Source organism: Carcharodon carcharias, chromosome 20, assembly GCF_017639515.1.
Source record: "Carcharodon carcharias isolate sCarCar2 chromosome 20, sCarCar2.pri, whole genome shotgun sequence".
NCBI classification, from domain to species: domain Eukaryota; kingdom Metazoa; phylum Chordata; class Chondrichthyes; order Lamniformes; family Lamnidae; genus Carcharodon; species Carcharodon carcharias.
The window spans coordinates 66,393,942-66,417,418 of record NC_054486.1 but is presented as its reverse complement, the minus strand read 5'-3'; the positions used below and the strand labels follow the sequence as shown (position 1 = coordinate 66,417,418).

The 23,477-nt window shown below is 43.2% G+C and overlaps 1 protein-coding gene across 3 annotated transcripts in view; it reads left to right on the top strand.

Moving 5' to 3' along the window:
* The window catches only part of frmd6 (FERM domain containing 6), a 159,300-nt gene that overhangs the window by 54,809 nt on the left and 81,014 nt on the right, over window positions 1-23,477 (top strand). For all 3 annotated transcript variants that reach the window (XM_041214657.1, XM_041214660.1, XM_041214659.1), the window contains exons 2-3: window positions 8,953-9,216; window positions 12,964-13,054. In XM_041214657.1, coding sequence (XP_041070591.1) covers window positions 9,118-9,216; window positions 12,964-13,054 — 190 coding nt within the window. In that variant the 5' untranslated portion in view covers window positions 8,953-9,117. The remainder of the gene's footprint in view (window positions 1-8,952; window positions 9,217-12,963; window positions 13,055-23,477) is intronic.

Genomic DNA, 23,477 nt, shown 5'->3' with positions numbered 1-23,477 from the left:
CTTTCATTTGAGCCCAAAGTCCACTCAGTGCCAATGCAATAAAGTTTAGAGCCACCAGTGTCCAGTGTTACATACTGGCATACCTTGCACCAAAAAAATACAAAGGTGAAGCACACTCAGGCCACATACTCAGGCCATTAGGGAAAACAAAAATTTATCTCATTTTGACAATCGAAAAAAATTAACATCACTTTCTCTGGTTTTAATTCCCAGACCAGAAACATAAAGAAAACACTACATAACAGAAGACCACCCGTCAACAGTGCATCTTGTGCTAATGTTTTCTCTTTTTCCTCCTTCACCATTTGGCTCCTTGCCCAGTTCCCTCGGGGATGCTCTCAGCTCCTGCCTCTTGTTCACCTTCCTGCCCGGCGGCCGGATCAGCACCTGGTGCCGGCTCCTTGGCCACTTTCCGGGGCCCCCTGCCCAGCCTCTGGACGCCACTTCCTTTGGCAGCTTTCCTCCCACCGGTGCCACCCTTCCTCCGCCTGCCCAGCTTCTTCTTCTTCTTCACCTTGGCCGGACTCCTCTTCATCTTCCACGTGGCTGGCGGCCGCTCTCCGCTGCTGGCCCCATGGCACCTTAAACTTGCATTTACGGCTGCTACGTCTTGGTGCCCCCCCACTCCGGCAGTGGCATTGGAGGCAGCCTGCTGACTCTGCTGTCCTGTTGGTCTTGATGATCTTGGCCCCGCCTGGGAGGGAGTGGCCAGTGCCACAGTTGGCACCTCCCCAGTCATTGCAGCCTCATCACCACGGTCACTAGCGGAGGTGCAGAGGAGCTGCTGCCATCATCCAGAACACCCTGAGAAGAGCCCACAGAGACAACAAGCAGCTCGTGTACCAAGGTGAGGTCGCTCTGGACCTTCCTGCTCGCCATTGATGGACGGGCACCTAGCTGGGACACTGGGTACCCCATTTATCTTCCACACTGGCACTGACTACCTGAGGTCAGTGTCTGTATGAGGGCTTGCAGGTCTGAGTGCAACCCCAGGAACCTCTGTTTCTGTCTCTAGAGCTGCCTCTCCATGAGAGTCACCACTCTCTCAATGGAAGAGGCAGTGCGCTCGGCCATGACGGTCAACGCGTGCTCATGCTCTGCATGGACTCCTCCACAACAGAGACCATGACCATGGCATGCATACCCTCATGGATCTCCGTCAGATCCTCCCGCACATCCCGCTGGACATCCAGCATCTGCCGCCAAAAGGATGACTCCAGAGGCTCAGCATTGTCCTGGTCTCCAGCAATCCTCCGATTGCCAGCAACCTGGCCACTCTTTGCCTCCGCCTACTCCTCAAGAGAGTGTGAAGTGCCCTCACCGCTGTGCTCCCACATTCTAGCCGAGGATCTAACGCCCACCGAGGTGCTGTTATCTGCGCTGGTGCCTGATTCAGAGACTGGGTGTGATGCAGGTGCATCTGGAGCCTGACGGTCCTTTGGTGTCAGGGGTGGCTCTTTGGGGTCCTGCGATTGAGTGCGTGCTGGTAAATCTAAGGGAGAACAACAACATGTCATTAGTTTAAGTCATCACACTGTCACTGTGCATGCCAGGAGCCCTGATGAGACAATGGAGATCTACATCATGGTGACATTGTCTTTCAGTGATCAATGAAGAATCCAGTTTTGAGGCTCCCATCAATGATGAGACAACACATGAATGTTTGCACCACCCAAAACTCTCACCTCTGTGCACTGCACTCTTATCTTTGTTTGATACCCCAGCCTCTCTGCGGCCTGTTGACCGAGGTGTGTAGCACCTCTCCAGCTCCAAGGCCCAGGATCTGGATAGGATTAGGAGGTTTGGGGGAGCCTCTGCCTGTCCGCGACCTTCAATGTTGTTATGGGTCGTCTGCTCCTGAAAGGACAGAGGAGCATTGATTAGTCCACTCTCTGCCATTGCAATCTGACCAACCCCACCAGAGGGACACCTTGCAGGGCACACCAGAGTCATGGTCCTCGAGCCGCATGGCACTCAGTCCAAGCAGCCAAGGCTTATCCTGTTGGCCAGCTCCGGTGTCATTGACAGTTGGCACTGACTCTAATACCCCTGAACTCCATGGGGGGACAGCCAGCCCTTAACACTTCTCCACACTGATCCATGGCAACACGGTACTCACCCTTCCCAGGCACAGCAAGTCATTAAACCTTTTGCGGCAGTGCACCTATGTGCACCACACAATCTTGTGGCTGCTGACCTGTGCTGCCACATCCCCCCAAGCTCTTTTTGTTAGGTGCAGTGGCCTCTTCTTAACATCTCTGGGGACAAGAGTGTCCCTCCTGGCAGTCACCTCCTCCAGGAGGACCGAGAGGCACTCATCCGAAAACCGGGGGGGGCTGAGTGCCCAACCAACCTGCCCTCCCGCCCGGTGTCTCCAGCTGCACTTGATGCCATAACGTCAGTGTTCACAACGCAGAATATACGTTCTTCCTGGCAGGCTTCAAGGAGCTGTCTGTGCCGTTTTTAAACCACCCGCCGGGTTGCCATTGGATCTGGCGGCTGAAAGGCCCCCGCCCCCACCCGGCCCTTCCCGACTATTGGGAGGACGTGCTTCACGCTGGGCAGGTCTTAACTGATCATCCAGCCTGAAATCGCGGTTGGGGGCTGATCGCTGGTGGAGGCCTGTTTCCCGAACTGTCGCGGGCCCGCTGATCGCGCCCACCTGCCAAGGGTAAAGTTCAGGGATAAAAACAAAAAAACTGCAGATGCTGGAAATCCAAGACAAAAACAGAATTACCTGGAAAAACTCAGCAGGTCTGGCAGCATCGGCGGAGAAGAAAAGAGTTGACGTTTCGAGTCCTCATGACCCTTCGACAGAACTTGTCACTCGAACTCAAGTTCTGTCGAAGGGTCATGAGGACCCGAAACGTCAACTCTTTTCTTCTCCGCCGATGCTGCCAGACCTGCTGAGTTTTTCCAGGTAATTCTGTTTTTGTTTTGGTAAAGTTCAGGCCTATGTTTCAGTCTATGTTAAATCAAATTGATTAGTACAGGGAGATTTAGAATGACACCTGGGAATAACAGGATACCTGCAACTTTCAATGTCCAGGTGATCTGGCAAAGCCATTTAAAAAAAGTTAATGAAATGATTGGGGGTACATAGACAGAATAGCGAAATTCAAGCTGACAGCAGTTAAGATAAGGCTTTACAATGCATTGGTTAGACACTCTTTGAGGGTGGTGTAGTTTCGGTTAGAACATCACACAAATAAAAGAGATTCATGTGTTAGAAACGCTCGCAGATATAATGGTAGGAGAGCGACACTGCATTATGATAAGTACAGTCTACATTCCTCCCTACCCCTCAACAGTCTCTAAAGAGAAGAATTGATCTAAATGTTGGAAGGGTGGTCCCTGGTTGCCTTTGAGCTATTTTTGTTTTCTTTGATCTTCCTTACACAATTCTTGTGTTTTCTATGGCCTTTCTACGTCCAAACCCTTGAAGCTCATCAGTTGATGATACAGCAGTGCCCCTTACAATTTTAGGAGCATGTAATTGGTCACGCCTAAAAATAATACAAAGAAGTTCACGATGCACATAGCCAAATGTGAAATTAGCACAATTGAGTGGCTGCACAGGATGTTCATAGTCACTGCACAGCGTAATAAAATGAACTCACTTTTTACATATCTTGCAGTGCCTCTGCCTACTGGATCTCTTCTCCAATTCCCTCTTTCATTTTCTACCTCCCCCATTGTCCTTTTTAAAATCTTCCTTGAAGCCTACTCTTCAAATGTGCTTTCAGCCACCGGCCCTAAGGCCTCTCCTACTTCCTGCCCAGTGGCCACCGCTAATGCTGTAAAGACTATGGAATATTTTGTAGGGGAGCGACACTGCATTATGATAAGTGCAGTATACATTCCTCTCTACCCCTCAACAGTCTCTAAAGAGAAGAATTGATCTAAATTTTGGTAGGGTGGTCCCTGGTTGCCTTTGAGCTATTTTTGTTTTCTTTGATCTTCCTTACACAATTCTTGTGTTTTCTATGGCCTTCCTGAAACTCTATTACTCAGAAGAATAGGTTTTATTTTTGTTTCCATTGGCTCCTTAACAGTCAGTTTCTGTAAGTTCCGTTATGAAATGGGCCCTGTTTGTGCTTGAACCTTTCATCAAACAGAAACTGAATTTCTACGTTCCAGTAACATGGTTTATGTGCTTGTTGCAGTCTCTGACTATCTCATTCCCCGGACTATAGCAGTGCTGAGGAAAGTGAGGACAATATGGAATTATAATCTTTAAGAAAGCGTTGCATTGAATATTGCAACCTTTTTCTGTATGTGCACTTATGGATCAAAGAGACTAACCTGTCTCATTTTATCAGGTGTGTATACCACTCAACCAAACATATAGCCCAAAATTGTTTCCAGAATTTACCAACTTTTTACAGTGCCACTGTGGTGAGTATTGGAAATAGGAGCAGGAGTAGGCCATTCGGCCCCTTAACCCATCTCCACCATTCAATTTGATCATGGCTGAACCTCATTGTCGTTTTTCCTCACTATCCCCCTATCCCTTGATGTCTTTACTAACTAGAAATCTATCAATCTCTGTCTTAAACATACTCAATAACTGAGCATTTGCAGTCCTTTGGGGTAGGGGATTCCAAAGCTTTATCACCCTCTGAGTGAAGAAGTTCATCCTCATCCCAGTCCTAAATGAAACAGTGTTAGATGTAACTGTATCTCCATTCACATCTCATTCTGGAGGCCATAGAAATGATCCAATGAACTGGACAGCCTGCTAATGTCATAAAGATAAAGACTGGTGATATTCCACATACTGAATATATATTTAATAAATGGTAGGGCTGGACTTTTGCCCATGCATAGTCAATGGGTGGAAAATCTAGCCATATTATGCACTTTGAAGGCACACCAAGGACATTTACTGAGTAACACATTAACACTACACCAACTTTAATCCATGAGCGTTATGCTGGATTCCTGACTGTGAGTAAATCTCTTGGTTTTTGACTTAACTATTGTAGGGATCCTTTGTCCTTATGAAATTTTACCAATCAGTTCATCCTAGGACATGGGCAATGAATATTTCTGGTGATTCTCTCAGATTTCATGACTCTGGAAGATTGGAAATGGTTTTGTTGTAAATGGCCTTGATAATTAAGTGCATGTGAATTAATGATGCTATAAAAGAAAAGTGTTAGTTATGTAAGTGCCACATGATACACGGGAGATACGTTTATGCTTTAAGAAAACTTGAGTCATTCCCAGCAACAAATTGTATTTATATAGTGCCCTTTAATGTAATAAAAGGTCAGAAGGCACCTTACTGAAACATTATAAAAAAAATATGACACTGAACCACATCGGGAATTATTAGGGCAGATAACCAAAAGCTTGGTCAAAGAAGTAGGTTTTAAGGAGTGTCATAAAGGAGGAAAGTGAGATGAGAAGTTTAGGGAAGGAGCTTGGGCAGCTGGAAGTGTGACCGCCAATGGCAGAGTGTTTAAAATCAAGGGTGGTGTAAGAAGCCAGAATTAGAGGATTACAGATATCTGAAGGTTGTAAGGAGAATTCAGATATAGGGAGAGCAATGCCATGGAGGGATTTGATCACATGGATGAGAAGTTTAAAAATCGAGGCGTTGTTTAACCGGGGTCTGTGTAGGTCAACAAGCACAAGCTTGATGGGTGAACAACATTTGGTGCAAGTTAGGACGCGAGCAACAGAGTTTTGGATGAACTTAAGTTTACGGAGGATAGAATGTAGGAGGTCAGCCAGGAATGCATTGGAATAGCCAAGTCTGGAGGTAACAAAGGCATGAATGAGGGCCTCAGCAGCAAAAGAGCTGAGGCTGGGGTAGAGTCGGGCAATGCTACAGAGGTGGAAATAGGTAATCTTGGAGATGGTGTGGATAAGTGGTTCAAAGCTCATCTTGATGTTAAATAGGACACGAGATTGTTCACAATCTGGTTGGCATGTGGGTGAAATCGGCAGTCCTGGGAGTAGCCAGGGTATGGACTGCTGCCTGCGATTGGCCCCCGACCATGATTTCACACTGGCTGGCCAATTACTGGCCAACCAGCGTGAAGCGCGCGCTGAAATGCTCAGCGCTGCCGGGGTGGGGACGGGAGGAGGGAGGGCACTGACATAAGCACAGGCGTGGGGGAGTGCGGGATGAAGCTCCCTGAAGACAAAGAGCTGCCTTGGGGAGCTGAAGACTTCAAAACAATTAAATAAAGATGTTAAAATCCGGAAAAAATGTCCACGAAACAGAATCAGTCGCCTGAACATATAAATCATGAAAATTCAGCCCATACATTTTTTTAAATTTAATAACACCCTTGGATGAGGTTTCATCAAAAATGCAAAGTCTGCCTGGCAGATTCGCCCATCCACCAACTCTAAGGTTGGACTGACCATGAAAACGTGGGGACAATCGGAACCAAACCAACTTTAATTGTCTTCTCAATTGTTGGCAGACGCGCTTCTGACACTCGTGCACACCCGCCGACCGAAAGATCACACGAATGCGACATGACGTTGAGACACTTGGCCAATGTCATCATGCACAATTTTGCGTCCGATTGGGTCGGGCGTGCACCCCCATGCTGACCTAAAAATTCTGCCCTATAGTTTGGGTAACGTTTCTTCTGTCGTGACGTTGTGAATTTCTGCTCCCGTAAGTTGTCCTTGAGGGCACCACTCCCCATTTGTAATGTCACAGCAGTAGAACTTTGCAATCTCAAAATACTTGTTGCCAGGTTCATGCCAACTAATCATTTTAAGAACGGATGACAGGGGCTGATTGGCAAGTACTATTAAATTTACAGTTATCTTTATGACATGTATCAGTACAGTATGTGACAGTTCAGTGGATCCCAGCTCTGCTTTAATTTTATTAATTAAAACTGAAAGCACTCCTTGATTCTGGTTGGCTTGGCTGAGTCTTGCTCCACTTGCATGATACAGCTGATAATGCTACAAGTTTAAACGTAAGCAGGATAATTTGGATGTATACATGCAGAAACATCACTTATCAGTCGTTATCAACTCACATTAATGTGCTTAATCTATAAAAGGTGTGCACAAGAGAGGTTTAACTTCTACTGATTTTAAAAGGATAAACTGTTGTCCAATAAATTTGATTGATGCAAAATCTCTACTAACATTTTCTAAATATAAATGTGTATTTTATACATTGAAGAACCATTGCTTTGGTCAAAATGCAAATAATAAAACTAGGTGAATGATTTCTAAACAGGTGTGAGGTTTAACTCAAATATTACGGTAATGAAATCCCTGCATTAAGCAAATATTTCCTAAGTTACTGTTTCTATCTTAGTCAGAATTGGTAGAGCCAGTCTTGTTATCCGTTGTCTTTCCCAAACTAGATTATAAAATGGGATTGCAGTGTATGGTGTAGTGCTGCATTGTGAGTCAGTTGCTTTTGTGAGTCAGCAGAGGTTCATGTGTGCTAAAATAAGCATGCAAGTGGTCACCTTTGTAAATGGAAATTAGAAATGAAGATATTGTTCTATCCTAAAGTTATTGCAAACTGCCAGTTTGTGAACTTGGTAAAGGAGTCACTGTTTCTTTCAGCCTTCAGAAGAGAGTTTGCAAATTCACCGCCTTACAAATAACATCCACTGCCTTAACATGGTAGATGAGAGGACTACATGTTTCAGGCTGTGCTGCAACATTGCAGACAGTTTCTATACATTTTTCCAGTGAATTTATGCTTTTGTGAGACATTTTCATAGGAGCTTTCATAGGAGTAAAGTGCTGTTTAGTTATCCTTCATTTTGATTATTGATACAATGTGACAAGTTGCTAAAATTGTCCATTTGTCATTTTTAAGATCATATTAACAGGTTAAGAAGCTTATTTCATTCAAGGCATTTTAAATCCATGCCAGATACCACAGAAATCAAGTGCTACCAATTTTTTGGCTGGTTTCTTTACATTGGTGTTTTAGATGAAGCTGTGAGAGAGTTTTGCTTTCTAATATTTGGATTACTATATCTCAGCACTTCGGAAAATTGACATAAAAGATTAATTTGGCTCCTTTACAATGTGCCTGTATTTGCCTGCAAACTTCACAAAGATGTGTCAGCTTGTTAGGGTTACAACGACTTCATAGGGTGATTGAATTGTTCTATCATATAAGTAGTTGGAAATTCCTGCATTAATATAAAAACCATTTGATAATATGGGAACAATGCTCATTTACATCTTGTGATTCATGTACTTTGTGTACCATGGTGAAAATGAAACTATTTTCTTCTTCTTTAATCAAATTTCATTGACTTGTTACATGAAATTAATACCTTGTTAAAAATGAACTTTTTTGATTGTTTGTCACAAGGCACTCACTCCTAAAGGGACAGTCCTCATTCTAGTGCGTAAGGTGTTGTGTTCAGTTTCTGCTCTGCAAACACACTTTTCAAATGTCAGTACTCAGATCTTGAGTTCTGTGCCTTCTAATTGCTGAGCTTGCTGACTGGGTAATTTGACTGGGTAATTCTTTTTAAAGGATGTTTACGCTTTGAAAACATTTGTCTAAAGGCAGCTGTGAGGTTTTGTGAAGACTTTTCCCCTCAAGGGAAATCAATTCATTTGATCCAAGTGCCTACTGTTTACGAGAAACCTTTGCTTCTACGTGCTTTCTAAGGAGATCCATAACATTTCCTGTTCCAATTGTAAATTTTAGAAATTCAGACATGATTCAATTTTCTGATGATTTATTAAAGCATGCTAATGTATTCATAGTGTAATAGGTTTTTCTACATGTTGTGTAATTATTTTTAAGACTAGTCTTAAAAGGATGAATATAAGCGTTCAAACCTCAGCTGTCACTAGCAATTAGCTAACTCACCTTTCCATTTAAGTCAAAAGTTGTGTCTAAGCTTGCCCAAGAAATATTCTAATTAAAGTGTAGAGTTTGACTGGCTTCCTTCATCTAACATATCACTTTTCCCTCCTATCTAGCTGCAGTGAGTGTTATGACACATCCAGAGCTGCCCTACCTCTTGGCAGTGTGTGATGAAGAGGATTTGCATGTTACTGTAGTTCACTACAGCTCAATGCTCTGGCTTGTAATTTGAAAGAACCCTGGGGTACCTGGGAGAAACTTCCTACAGCCTATTTGGCGTGATGAGCAAGTTCACCTTTCAGAACAACAAAGTAATGCAGGACCGCCGGAGTGTTTGTGTCTTCCTTCCAAATGATGAAGCTCTTAACATTATTGTGAACGTAGGTTTTGCCCTTTTATCTTTCTATTGATTTTGCCTTCTTAAATGATTAACTGCACTTCTGGTGGTTTCTTCAACATTAAAAATGATGCCTCCACAGTACTGTCATCACAAGGTGTAGTTCTCCCATTTTTATGTTACCTATTTAATTCTAAAATGTCATCAAAATAAAAATAACAAGTAGTTTATTCCAAATTGTGATTTTGTGCATGATTGAATTTTACTTTTAAATACATTCAATATTAAAAACTGCAGAAAATCATGACTGATGTTACAGTAACAGACATAGGCATAATATGACACATGTAAGGTAATACAGCAAATGTTAAATCAAAAAGCTTAGGTTTACTATGAAAAATGATGAGGTAGCCTTCTGCCATTTAACTTACTGTTTAGAAAAGTAGGCATATTTCAAAATCCACTTTAATGTGTTTTGTTTCGTTCCTTTTTATATTCATGCATTATTGCCTAGCAAGAAATGTTGTTGGGCAACCTCTTTATTTTTATCTTCCAATCTGATTCTTGAATAAGCTACTGGAAAGTACATGACTGCAGATGAAGTAACTAGGGCCTTCAAACTATTTCCCTCCCTATCTCTAAAATGCAGCTACCCATTTGATGTTTCCATAGCTGAAGTCAAAAGCTTCCTTTGTGAAGACTTCAAAGGTGCAAGCCCAAGTCCTGATACACTTTAGCAAAACACATTGGATGGCAACATGTTGAGATTCTACGCCAAAAAACAATTTCAATGTTAATTAAATATGTGGCACAATCAGACGGGTGCTGATATAAGTCTTATGTAAACTGATGCTAACACAGTTTGTGTTTGTTTATTATGTCTTAAGCTATCCAAGCGTTTTTCAGTTGTTGCGCAGGGCTTTTGAACAGCTTTGGTAATTGTCAATGATCAAAGGGTTAGAATTTTATGTATTGAAGTTTGAAATAGATGAAGGTACAGGGTTGTGGCAAGAGCCCAGAGGAGTGGAATCAATTTTGGATTGCACTAACAAAAGCCAGAAGAAATGCAATAAGCTGAATGGTTTCCTGGGCAGCAAACACTATAGGCAGAATTTTGCCCTTGTCAGACAGTCTCGGCAGGGACGGTCTAGGAGCCACCTGTGAATGGGGCCAATCATGTGACTCTGTCACATGAGCAGGGACATGTTATTAATTAAATTTCAAAATTTTTATTCTATTTTTATTCGCTGATGGAAACCTCATCCCGCCTGTGGATGAGGTTTCCAAAAAAATGCAAGGGCCACTTGTCCTTTCCGCCTGCCCGCCAACTGTAATGTTGGATGGGCAGCAAAAAATTTCTTTTAATTACCTTTTTAATGGCCTTTGTAGGTCTTTTAATTGTCGACGGGCTCACTGCTGACTCCGGTGTGTGTCTGCCGACCGAAATATCGCATGAGTGCGTGATGACGTAGGGATGCTCGCCCACCTGTCGAGCTAAAAGTTCTGCCCTATAGTACTAAAGACTTAGCCTAAATGCTCGAAGGATCTTTACAAACAAAGACCTTGTTACAGAAACAAGTAATCATACACACAATTTGGAATCTTACTGCAACACAAATTGGACAGAGCAGATCATTATGTTCCTCATTACAACATTCAGCATGTCGAACTGCTCTTCCAAATATTCCTTCTCCTCTTCTGTTCTCAGGATGTTTATTGAAAGAAACCGTGCTAAAATAGTTCACTTGTGCAATTAGTTTCAGATCCCAGGCAAACACACAATTAGATTTTTACTCATTCCTAATTTCCTTGCTCTTTTATTATGGGGACTAAGAAGCTAATCAGTGGGCTCAGAGGAAAGGGAGTATCACTGAAATAGAGACTGACAGTCACTTCAGGTTCCCTGGTACTTAAGTTTATTTTACTTTCTGTAATGAATGGGAGCAACCAGGATCTGGCCTTATCAATGCACAGCATTGTGCATGTGCATATTTTTCTTTGTTTTGCAAATGAGGTACAATCCACTTGAGGACAGGAGTCCATTTAGCTATGATATTTTCCCTAGTTTTTAAAGTTACATTCTAAAAACTGAGAGAATAGCTCCTTTAATCTAAATACTGCATCTATCCATTCCTCCTGTGTGCAGGGAAGAAACTGCCAGATCAGGTTGTGTGCATTAGCCTTCCAAACCCTTTCAATAGTCTTTGAATGCTCATCTTTGACCCAAACATGAATGGGAGGATAATTCCTACCATGAGCAAAAATGCAAAGACAAGTCCATTTGTGACTAAGCGCACATCCATTGTTTGCATACACCTCTACCAATTGGAAGCATCCTTGTGCTTAAGACAAGCTGACACATTTTTGAACAATATGACATTTCTAACTGGTCTTAATATTTTGGCAAATACTGCAAACAGCTAAAGATTATCTTCATTACTATCTTATCACATTTATGTTCCTAGAGTCACAGAATTGTTCCAGTGCAGAAGGAGGCCATTCGGCCCATTATGTCTGCACTGGCCCTCTAAATGAGCATTATGCCTCCATGCCATTCTCCTGCCTTTTCCCAGTTCCCTTGCACATTGTTTCTATTTACATAATCATCTAATGTCCTCTTGAATGCCTCAATCGAACCTACCTCCACACACTTCCAGGCAGCTCATTCTTGACCCAAACCACTCGCTGTGTGAAAAAGTTTCTTCTCACATCCCATTTGTTTATTTTGGAAGTCACTTTAAATCTGTGCCCCATCTACACTATCCATCCATCTCATGATTTTGAACACCTCTATCAAATCTCCTTTTAGCCTTCTCCTCGCCAAGGAGAACAGTCCCAACCTCTCCAATCTATCTTCTTAACTGAAGTTTCTCATCCCTGGAACCATTCTTGTGAACCTCTTCTGCACTTTCTCCAATACGTTCACATCCTTCCTATAATATGGTGCCCAGAACTGTACACAATATTCCAGCTGAGGTCTAATTAGTGTCTTATATAAGCTCAGCATAACCTCCTTGCTCTTGTACTCAATATCCCTATTAATAAAGCCCAGGATAGAGTATGCTTTATTAACTGCTCTCTCCACCTGTCCCACCCTCTTTGGTGATCTCTGCACATATACACCCAGGTCTCTCTGCTCCTGCACCCTCCTTAAGAATTGTACCCCTTATTTTATGTTCTTCCTATCAAAATGCATCATCTCACATTTTCTGGATTGGACTTTAATTGCCACATATCTACCCATTCCACCAACTTGTCTATGTCCTCCCACAGTTTACAATGCTTTCAAATTTTGTATCATCTGCAAACTTTGAAATTGGCCCCTGCACACCAAGATCTAGATCATTGATATATATCAGGAAAAGCAAGGGTCCTAATCCACAGCAAACATTCCTCCAGCCCAAAAAATATCCATGTTAATTGGCTTCATTTATTATATTGTAAATATTGACATATTTTTAATACATCTTTCTACAGTCTAAAATTATTTAAAATATCAATAGAAAAAAGCTCAATCTATGAACTAAATTGCTCTGAAAATTGGCATAATTTCCACTTTGTGTCCTCCGTTGAGCGGAGAATGTTATTGCAGCTGTGAAAGTGAGCTCGCAATTGCAGTATGTAGTGAGCAATTGAAGTGGCTTCTTTTTAGCATTTTTATCTAGAAACCTGGTAAGATATTGCTTGATAGGTTTCAGAGTTTCAATTCCTGTGGAGGCAGAGAATCTCAATATTGGAATCTGCCTGTGCTACATACCATCAAAAAAATCATATTGTTTCTGTTTTGTAGGTAAAAGCCTTGTGCCAAGAATTATTCATTCAAGTCTGCGACCTTCTAAGGCTGAAAGACTGTCATCTTTTTGGGCTCAGTGTCATACAAAGTAAGTGAGACTGGACACTGATTATAATTCCACAACAATGAGGTAAAACGTCATCATCTGCAATATATCCGCTTTATTGGAATCATGTAGAGTCCTGCAAGAGTTTTATTCATAATCACACCTTTTATTTTGAATGTGATCTATTCATTATATTTTATCATGCCTAAGCTTTTCCCTTCTGCTTTACTACAATGTGGTATAGTTTAGGCATCACAGAATTCTTTAGTAAAAATATAAGTATGGCTGGATATCAGGGAAGAAAACCAAGTAGGAAAGTAAACCCACGAAACAAAAAGGGAGAAAGAAATTTGGTCATTTCCCTGCCTTGAGATCGGTCTTAGACTTACTGGAGTTTGGATTTAAGTGTTGAAAATTGTGGGTGTGTGTTTGTATCTTCAAGCTCTTTAGTTTTTCTACTTAATCCAATCATTTATTTCAATATCTGAAATAGTTAAATTTAAATTAAACTTGAAGGGATTCAGCTTATTTAATTGCCTGGTTTGTAGTCTGTGAGAATACTCCACAGTGATTGGCTGCTTACTCTGCTTGCAGACTGCACTGCTGCACACCTGCAGATCCCCTTGACTTGGCGGCAGGTTTAAACTGTTGTCGGGAAAGGGGAAAACCACACCAGAGACTTTACTGGAGCAGCTTTCTTTGAAGGCAGCAGCAAGCGCTGTTACTTTACTGCTGACCACAAAATCCAGCTAAAATCCACATGCTGTGCTGCTTTTACACTATACATCAGTTTCAATGACAAGTGCAGATACATGTACTTAGATGTTTATTACAGTTAAAGAGAGCTGCTGTAGCAATTTTGAATTTTTACATAACCGTGCAGGTGGATCTTTGTCATTGCGGCCTGAGTGCTGAGCTTAGGCAGTGAAAAGAGGAAAATCAGGTGAGCAAGTTCACACATCGTAATTGAGACCAATGATTTTCTATCCATTAACTTCAATGGAAGAAAATCAGGTGGACTCATGAGGACGTGGGAGTCCTTCCATCTCATTTACCTCTTTGCACTCTGCCCAGGTAGACAGACTTTATGAAATGCTGTTTCAAGTGTACTGCAGACAGAGATTGCAGAAACATAAGATAAATAAAGCTTCTTGAGCAGGAATGGGATGTTGATATAATTCACACGTTCTGATCAGTGGGAAAATCAGATCTGTGAACATCCAAACATCCTTAACAATTTCCCATCAATCACTGGCTATTATTGAATAGATCCATTTTGAGCTCAGGATTAAAAGTCATCATTCCTTTCTTTGATTAGAAAGGAATCTAAGCAATTTAAAATTCATGGCAGCCATGAATTTGGCACCCTTTGAACTTGCCTAGTTCATTAATGACCTATTGTTAGTCCAGATTTTTCTGTCGTCGTTGATCCAAGGCAGAATAAGAAAGAACAACTAGCATTTCTGTAGCACTGTATAGCACTCAGAATTCTCAGCGTTTTACTATAAAATGAATTACTCTGAAGCGCAGTAACTGTTAAGAAGGCAAATTCAACGTTAAATAGATTAAGGAAAGAAGAAAAAAAGCGCAAATAAAACCAATAATGATATTGGAAAAAAATTAAGAATGTATTTATATATATATATATATATATATATATATATAACATATATAGAGAGAGAGCTTTTAACATAATAAAATGTTCCAAGGTCTTTCACAAATATATTAGAAAAGAAAATTTGACTAAAAGCTTGGTCAAAGAGAGAGGTTTTCAGGAACATCTTAAAGGTGGAGAAAGAGGGGAGAAAGGCAGAGACGTTTACGGAAGGAATTCCAGAGCTTAGGGCCTTGAAAGCTGAAGGCACGGATGCAATGATAGCATGATTAAAAGTGTAGAATAAGAGGATTTCAGGTACCTTGGAGGGTTGTGGGACTGGTGGAGATTAGAATGAACATTGTAAAATCAATATGTTGCTTAACCAAGAGCAATTGTAGGTCAATGAGCATAGGAGTGATGGATGAATGGGGCTTAGCACAAGTTAGGACATGGCAATAGATTTTTAGTTGGCCCAAGGTTTACGGAGGGTAGAACTTTGGGGGCTGGCCAGGAGAGTCAAGCCTAAAGGCAACAAAGGCATGGATGAGAGTTTCAGTAGCAGATGAGCTGAGGTGGGGCGATATTATGGAGGTGGAAGTTGACTGCCTGAATGATGGCATGGATGTGTGGTCAAACCTCATCTTTGAGTCAAACATGACACCAAAGTTCTGAACCATCTTTGTTGAGTCTTGGCCAGTTAACTAGGGAGAGTGATAATCAAGTGTGGAAAGTCACAAAAAATCTTTTTATAAAAACTGAAAAAATGAAAGCTCTTTTTCATGTGTTAGCAGATTTGGTAAGGCCATGAGCAGCTGAGTTGTAATGTGAAGAAGTTTGAATCACCTTTCAGATGCTTCTTTAACAGGCTGAAAAATGTTTCAAGGTGCTTCAATCAATGCCAAACCAAATATTTAAATATTAGGAGGGGAGGCCAAAAATGTGGTTAGGAAGTTGACTTATAATTAGGGTGCAAACACCAAACCCTGGGGCATCCAACTCTGTACACCCCTCAATCCCCAGTCCCCATTTTAATTCCTTTAACAAGTGCTGGTTGCTGCTCCCCTTCAGCTAGTTGCTTACCCATTCCATGGATCACTCTAATTACTCATAGCTTTGAGTTTAAATGTTATCCTTTTGTTTGGGCCATTTACATGCCAAGGTACACCAAGGTAGAGCCCACTTGTTTGGCACCCCACCCATCACCTTCAACATGCTTTCCCTCCACCACCGATACACAGTGGCAGCAGTGTGTACCATATACAAGATACACTGCAGTAACTCACCAAGGCTCCTTCGGCAGCACCTTCGAAACCAGTGACCTCTATCACCTAGAAGGCCAAGGGCAGCAGATGCATTGGGACACCACTACCTGCAAATTCCCCTCTAAGCCAAACTTCATCCTGACTTGGAACTATATTGCAGTTCCTTCACTGTCACTGGATCACACTCCCTTCCTAACAGCACTGTGGGTGTTCTTACAACACATGGAATGCAACGGGTTCAAGAAGGCAGCACACCACCACCTTCTCAAGGGCAATTAGGGATGGGCATGCTGGCCTAGCCAGCAATGCCCACATCCCATGAACAAATAAAAAAAAGTAGCAAGACTTCCACACTCCACTTGTCAGTTTCTCAAAGAAGTGGAGAAGATTGCTGAGGCAGTATTTTCGCTTCTGAATCTATGGCCTGAATCTTCTGAACATCAGCAATGCTGTGCAGATTGCAACTGCTTGTGAAGATTCTCCCAGCCCGATGCTGCTGCGCATTTCTTCTGGGATCTTCTGATCCTGGCTGTCTCAGCATCTGCCAGGGAATTCCATCTGAGCGGCGTAGAGTAGGGGAACATAGGACACGCCATTTTACGGCACCAGCTGCTGCATGGTAAGTTTAAAGATCCAGTCTTTGAGTGTGGCTTAGTGAATGGGTGATGTGGATGAGTGGATAGGTAGTGGGGTTGTCGGGTCAGGTTGGGGGGGGTAGTTAGGTCAGGGAGTAGTCGGGTTGGAGGGGATAGTTGGGTTGGGTTGTTGTGGGGAGATGATTGGGGGACTGGTTGTAGTGTTACCCAGGTGTTAGATCAGGTTTTAAACTGTCTTAACATTTCCCGGGTAACCAGCCAGGCAAGAGGTGTGGATCTGTCCCAAGTCTCCGACTCTAACTCAGAGAGAGAGACTTTGCGTAGGGTCCTGGGCTGCCGGGGAATTGTCCGTTGAAAGTTTAAACTTCCCAGGCAAGTCCCAAGTCGGTCCATGTGTTAGAGCTTCCACAGGGTGCTGACACGCATCTTCTGTTGTACTTCAGTCTCCAACGATCTGGAGACTGGAAGATTTGGGCTTATGTTGACTGCTGATAATTAGCTTATTGTTGTACAGATGATCTTCATATTTACTCCTGATGATCAATTCCATTATTTTACATGGAATAGAAGTGAAACTGATGGATTTATGGTGGCTCTGTGTTTGTTTTGCACTGTGTTGGTATATGACCATCAGATTAGGCTATTGGTGCCTCCCTACTATCTATTGATTCCCTCATATTGATTGTTAGCGTTTCACAAATCTCCTTCCTAGTCTCTATCTGCACACTAGGATAAACATCACCCATCCCTGTCTAGAGCTTTTAACTCATAGGATGAAGTCATTGATGTTATTTGTGATATCTTTGTTTGGAGAGGGCATGTTTCACAATTCTTCCCTTGCGGATACATGTAGAAAGTTGTTATTCAAAATATTTACGATTTTATTCTCATCCTTAGTTTCGAGTCCATTTGTCCCTGCATGGTTTTCTAGCTCTTCTCTGGCTGCCCTCTTGCTGTTGTGCTATTGAAGAAGTTTTATTATTATGCTTAACCACAGTTGCTATGCCTTTTTCCAGTTCTCTTTTTGCCCCTATTTTCATCATTTTCAAATGTTACTGCATTTTCTTGTTTTGATCCCGTGAACCATTTTGACTTTCTCCTTCCAGGATTTTTACAGGCCATTTTGTTGTTTTTGAGAATGCTTTTGTCCTACATGCTCACATTACACCTTTAAAGGTGTTCCTCCGTCCTGACTATTGAACCGTCATGAACCATCTTCCCTAATCTATTTGTTCCCTCTTTTCATCAAAATTGGCCTTCTAAATTTATATAACAGGTTCCTGGTCTTGGGTGTTTCTGATTCCCAGATTGCGTTGAAGCTATTGTGTTGTGGTTACTGTTTCCCAAGCAGGCCACAGCCTCTACTTCTTGCACATTTGCTTGTCATTAACAAAGCCAGACCAAGATGAGCATTGTCTTTTGTGACCACCTTGACAGCCCAGGGGCAGGATTTTAAGGTCGTCAGGTAGGTGCACGCCCAACATGCCCAAGCGTGAAATAGAGCGTGATGACATCGGGTAAGCATCCTGCCATCATCGCGCACTCATGCAGTATTTCGGTCAGCAGGTTACGCATGAGAGTCGGTAGCACATCCGCCAACAATTCAGAGGCCTATTAAGGCCATTAATGTAGTCATTAATCTGGATTTTTTGCTGCCCGTCCAACGTTACGGTTGGCGGGTGGGTGAATCGGCCAGATGGCCTTCGATTTTTGAGGAAACATTATCCAAGGACGGGATGAGGTTTCCGATATAAATTGAAGTTTCCGATGTTAATTTTAAAAAATAAAAATGTTTGGGCAGAATTTTTATCATCAATATTGGCCAGCCAGTGTGAAATCACGGTTGGGGGCTAATCGCAGGCAGTGGCTCTTTTCCATGCATCTCCCAGGCCTGCCCACTGCACCCGCCAAACCACTGAAAAATCGTGCCCAAGATAAACCTATTACAACTTGTAACGAGAACATTAACTGTAGAGAACCACAATCTGCTGGATGTAGGGTAAAATGATACCCAAACTGAATTAAATAAATATCTTGCTTTGGACATACAGCAGTAGAAGAAGTGGTTTATCTCATGTATGACTTAGACAAATTAAAAATAACATAATAAGAAAAGATAGAGTGGCCAGTAAAGAGCTGTTATGGCCCTGTATGCAGGGACACCTGGGTGGTAAAAAGCATTGACCATTTGGGGGGTAGAAAGCTTCAAAATGAATGACACTGACCAGATCACTCTAATGCTAAAAATGCAAACTAACACCCTGTGAATGTTATAGAATACCTGCAATGGAGATTTTGACTGTTGAAAGGTACAATAACAACATATTTATATAATGCCTTTAGTATGAAGGAACATCCCAAGGCGTTTCACAGGATCATTTTGAAACAAAGTATGACACTGAGTCAATGAGGAGATGATCAAAAGTTTGATCAAAGAGGTAGGCTTTAAGGGGTATCATAAAGGAGGAAGGAGAGGTACAGAGGCAGAGTGTGGCAGGGAGGGTATTCCAGAACTTGGGGCTTAGACATCTGAAGGTGTGAACACCTTTGGTGGAGTGATTATAGTTAGAGGAGCGCAGATATCTCAGAGAGTTGTGGAGTTGGAGGAGATGACAGAGATGGGAGGGACAAAAGCATGGGGGCTTTGGAAAGCAAGGATGAGAATTTTAAAGTCAAGACGTTGCTCGACAGGGAACCAATGTAGGTCAGTGAGCACGGGTGAGAGGGGAACGAGATATACTGTGAGTTAAGGCATGAACAGCAGAGTTTTGGATGAACTCAAGCTTACAGAGGGTAGAATGTGGGAGACCAGGAGTGTGTCCGGTGGTAACAAAGGCATAAACGAGGGTTCCAGCAGCAGATGACCTGAGACAGGACTGAAGTTGGATGATGTTATGGAGGTGGAAATAGGTGGCCTTGGTGATGGTGTGGATATGAGGTTGGAAGCTCATCTCAGGATCAAATGTGACACTGAGGCTGGATTTTCACTACTGAGGCGCATAGCTCGATTCTGGAATTTCATGACTTGAAAAACCTGTCTTGGTTTAAATTTTTGCTCCAGGGTGGCTGGGGCCCACAGACCTCAAAAGTAGATCTTAGGTGGCCACAGGGGAGGTGAGTGTCGAGGTGGCTGGTTAAGAGCCTTGCAGCAGTTCTCTGAGACTATGTCCCAGTTGTTTTAGAAGTTGTTAGGCCCTCTAGCCCTCACCCCTCAGCTCTCACCACCCCATCCACTTCCCATACCCCCCAACTTACCCCCCGTACATTCTCACACCCATATGTCATCTCATCCAGTAACCACTATGGGCAGATCTCAGGAGCCAAGTGGAGATGAGAAAAAACTTCTAACAATCTAATAGAGCTCTCATTCATTCACACTTGATACAGAAAAAAATTCTAATTCATGAAACCAATTCAAAGATTTTAAATCCCCTCAAGTGTTCACTCTGTTGTTGCTATAAAAACAAGCAAACTTCGATTCAGCAACCACAAAGGCAGCTAAACCTTTAATAGCCTCTTCAACCTGTCAATCAAAATGTAAAAGCACAAACCCCCACCTCCACCGAGATAAGTGCTTATTGAGCTTTTGGAGCTCAACCAAGTATTCATAATGACCTTAGCTATGGGCAGAATCATCCAGATTTGCACTAAAGTAGTAGAGAGCAGAAAAAAGACATTTTACCCGCCAGCCGCAATGGGTTTGTGCCGTATCGTCCCCTTCCTGTCTCATTAGTTAGGCAGCCACAGGAAATGTGCCATCTTGTTGGCAGGCAGTCTTCAATTTGCCCGCCATCCTGTTACCTCACCGCTTTCCCAAACCAGGTGCTATATTTAAACTGTAGCCAGTGTGTACAGTTCTCAGTTCTTGCAGTCCAGGACTGCTCATTTGAAGACATGGCCCCAAAAGCCAAGAAACGATACCGTGATACAACCCTGCAACGCCTTCAGGACATCATGGAGGCCCGCTGCAACATCCTCTACCCCCACTCTGGCCGCAGCAGGCTCATCAGTCTGACCGCTCCGGCTTGGGAGGTGGTGGCAGTGCCAATGCTGCGCAGAAGAGGTTGGCTATCCAGTGCAGAAAGAAGATGAATGATCTCATCCGTGCTGCCAGGGTAAAGCAACCATCTCATCACACTATACTCACAAGCCTGTCACACGTTCAATGGCATCTCACTCATTGCCAGTTCAAAAGCATATCACCTTTCACTCTCTCTCACACATACCCTCACATCTCCACCTGGTCTCATCTCCACTGGAGACTGCCTCCTCAGCCCTCACCATCTTGAGGCCACTAGCACAGATCAACATGTATTCCCCACACACACCCTGGGTTATCCTCCTTCCCCAGTACAGCTCTCGCCCTGCAGCCTCTACCCTTGCCTGAGGTCACTTCTCTCCCTTCCCCAAGCAAGCCCTAGCCCTGCAGCCATTGAAAAGCCATCCCCGCCTTACGGCTGGTCTGGTAGGTAGAGACCTGCCCGTGAGCCCCCCTAAAAGTGATGTGGTGCTGCCTGTGAAGCCTGGTGCTGATGACTGCGAGTGCTGCCCGAAGCAAGATAGATAAACAAAGCTCGAAGTTCCAAGCGAAGTGCAGCTCACCAGGTGCATGTTGCTTATGTACAGTTGTGAAACACGTCGGCATGATCATGCCTGGATGGTCCAGCGTGGGGGGATGATTCCGGCGAGCAGGGCTTATCTGAAATGCTAAAGTATGGAAATTAGGTTCCCGATGTGTGGCGGCGAAAGAGCGCAGTCATCTCCCTGAGGCTAAGTGCTGCCTCAGGGTGATCGACGCCAAAGTCAAAAATGTTAGAGATAAAAAAATAAAGTTTCCCTGACATGTACCCTCATATGACATTGTCACATGAGTTGGGACATGTCCATCACTTTTAATTAAACCTTTATTGAATTTTTATCCTGCCCGTGGATGAGGTTTCATGCTTTTTCTGATGCCCGCCAGGGCTCCTGGCCTGCCCGTCAACCTTAAGGTTGGATGGGCAGGCCCTTCAACTCATGCAATTATTTTTTAAATGGCCTCAATAGGCTGTTGATGGGTCGGCGGGCACACAGCTGATTCAGCTGCACCCTGCAGACCTGAAAATTGAAATGACGCGGGGCAATGTCGGGAGTTTCGCTCGATGTCATCCCGCCTCATTTTACGCATCGGCGAGCAGGTGCCGCCCCTGCACACTGACCGGGAAATTTTAACTCTAAATTACCGCTTCAACCCGTGTTATTTTTTTTTCATTTTTAAAGGCCTGGGGATTTAAATAACATCAGATCATGACAGCTAAACAGACCTTATCTGCCTTTCAGGAGCAATTCCACACTGCAGGATAACACTCTTGTAACAGCGAAAATAGGGTCTCGGCACCAATTCCAAACGGCCCTGCTCTGTTTGGGTTTCCCAGCTGTGTGATTCACACTCCCCTCCTTCCCCAACCAGCAAAAATGGGAACTGTCGGAAATGGGGGCTGAACTTCTGCATCCTGGTCCTGTCCACCATTTTTAAAGATCTCTGCAGTTGGCCTGACTCAGCGGAAATCTGGTCCCAAGGTTGCAAAGAAACTGGCTTAATCTTGGATTGTTGCCAGGGAGATGGATGGAGTCAATAGCTAGGGAGCCGAGTTTGGAGCCCAGCTGAAACCAATGGTTTCAATCTTCGCAATATTTAACAAATCTTTTAATAAGAAAGGTTTCAGTTAGTTTTTTAACAGTGGATGCCGGCAACCAGAATTGGTCACAGAAGATTGCCTGCCGACATTCCATTAACTGGGGAGAGAAGAGATTACAGGGGGTCTTGCAGAAGGTAGTGGTGAGGAGAATGCAGGGGAAGAGTCCAGCGCGAGAGAAGTCTAAACTTTCCTTGTCGGGCGCTCCTGCATCACTTGGCCACACAAAGGAAAATTGATTACTTACCAATGACACCTTCAGCTTTCTGGTCCTCCCATGCTGACCTCACCTAGTTGAAATGTCAGAGCAGCTTCCCTATTCAGACCCAAGTTAAAGTCACTGTCAGGGTTCAAGGATTTGATCAAATGCTGATTTGAATACATGAACAAAAGTCCATGATGAACAGATGAGGTTAAATCAGGGCTTCTTCCCAGCTGGTAAGTAATTGGGCCATTTTAATCAAGTAGGTAGAGTTAAGATCCCACCCCTTATCTCTGGGCAGCTCCTGTAATAAAAGGTGTTTTTTCACATGCAGATCACTGGCTTGACTCACAACCTCCTGTCAGGAGGACTGATAGTTTGTTCCTACCTTTCCATGTGTCTCATTTGAGTGATTCTACCAGGGGTATACTCCCACCAGGGGTATACTCCCACCAGCAGAGTTTTTGGGAACATAGGAACGCGTGTGTGCCTTCTCATCACATCAAGGTGCAATCGCTTGGGAAGGAATCTCATTAAACACTGATTGTTATGTTCATGCATTTTGTCAGTACATACAACTGTAAAGATTTCTTACTGACCAACAATCCAATTGGCCAAAAATTGGGATGGCATAGGATGGCTGGAGTGAGACTTGAACCCACAACCTTCCAACAAGCACATTACCCGCTGAGCCATAGTTGATATATTTTCAGTTGTAAAGCAGAGGGGAGAGGGAAGTCCTAATGAGCCATGATCAGGGCTTAGCTGTGTTTCTGAGATACACACTACATGATAATTCCATAATATTACAGCTGATTGTCTCTAGTTCTGACATCTTAGTTCTAATACTTCTATCGTTCGTATATCTTATTTTATTTTTGCTTTTACCCAGTCACTAGTTCATGTGAGTCCCTGATTTTCTGTGTTCGTTTCTGCTTATTCACTACCTTTACCCTACCATCATTCTTGTTTGAGATCCTCTTTCCTTTGTGCGCTCGTCTAGTTTAAATAATTTCTATTGCTATCTCAAAGTCCCTCACAAGTCTCTACTTGATCTATGGTAAGTTTAACCCATGGGCTGAATCTTCTGAGGGGTAGCAATCACCGTTGGATTGCCTCACCGCTCCTTTTTA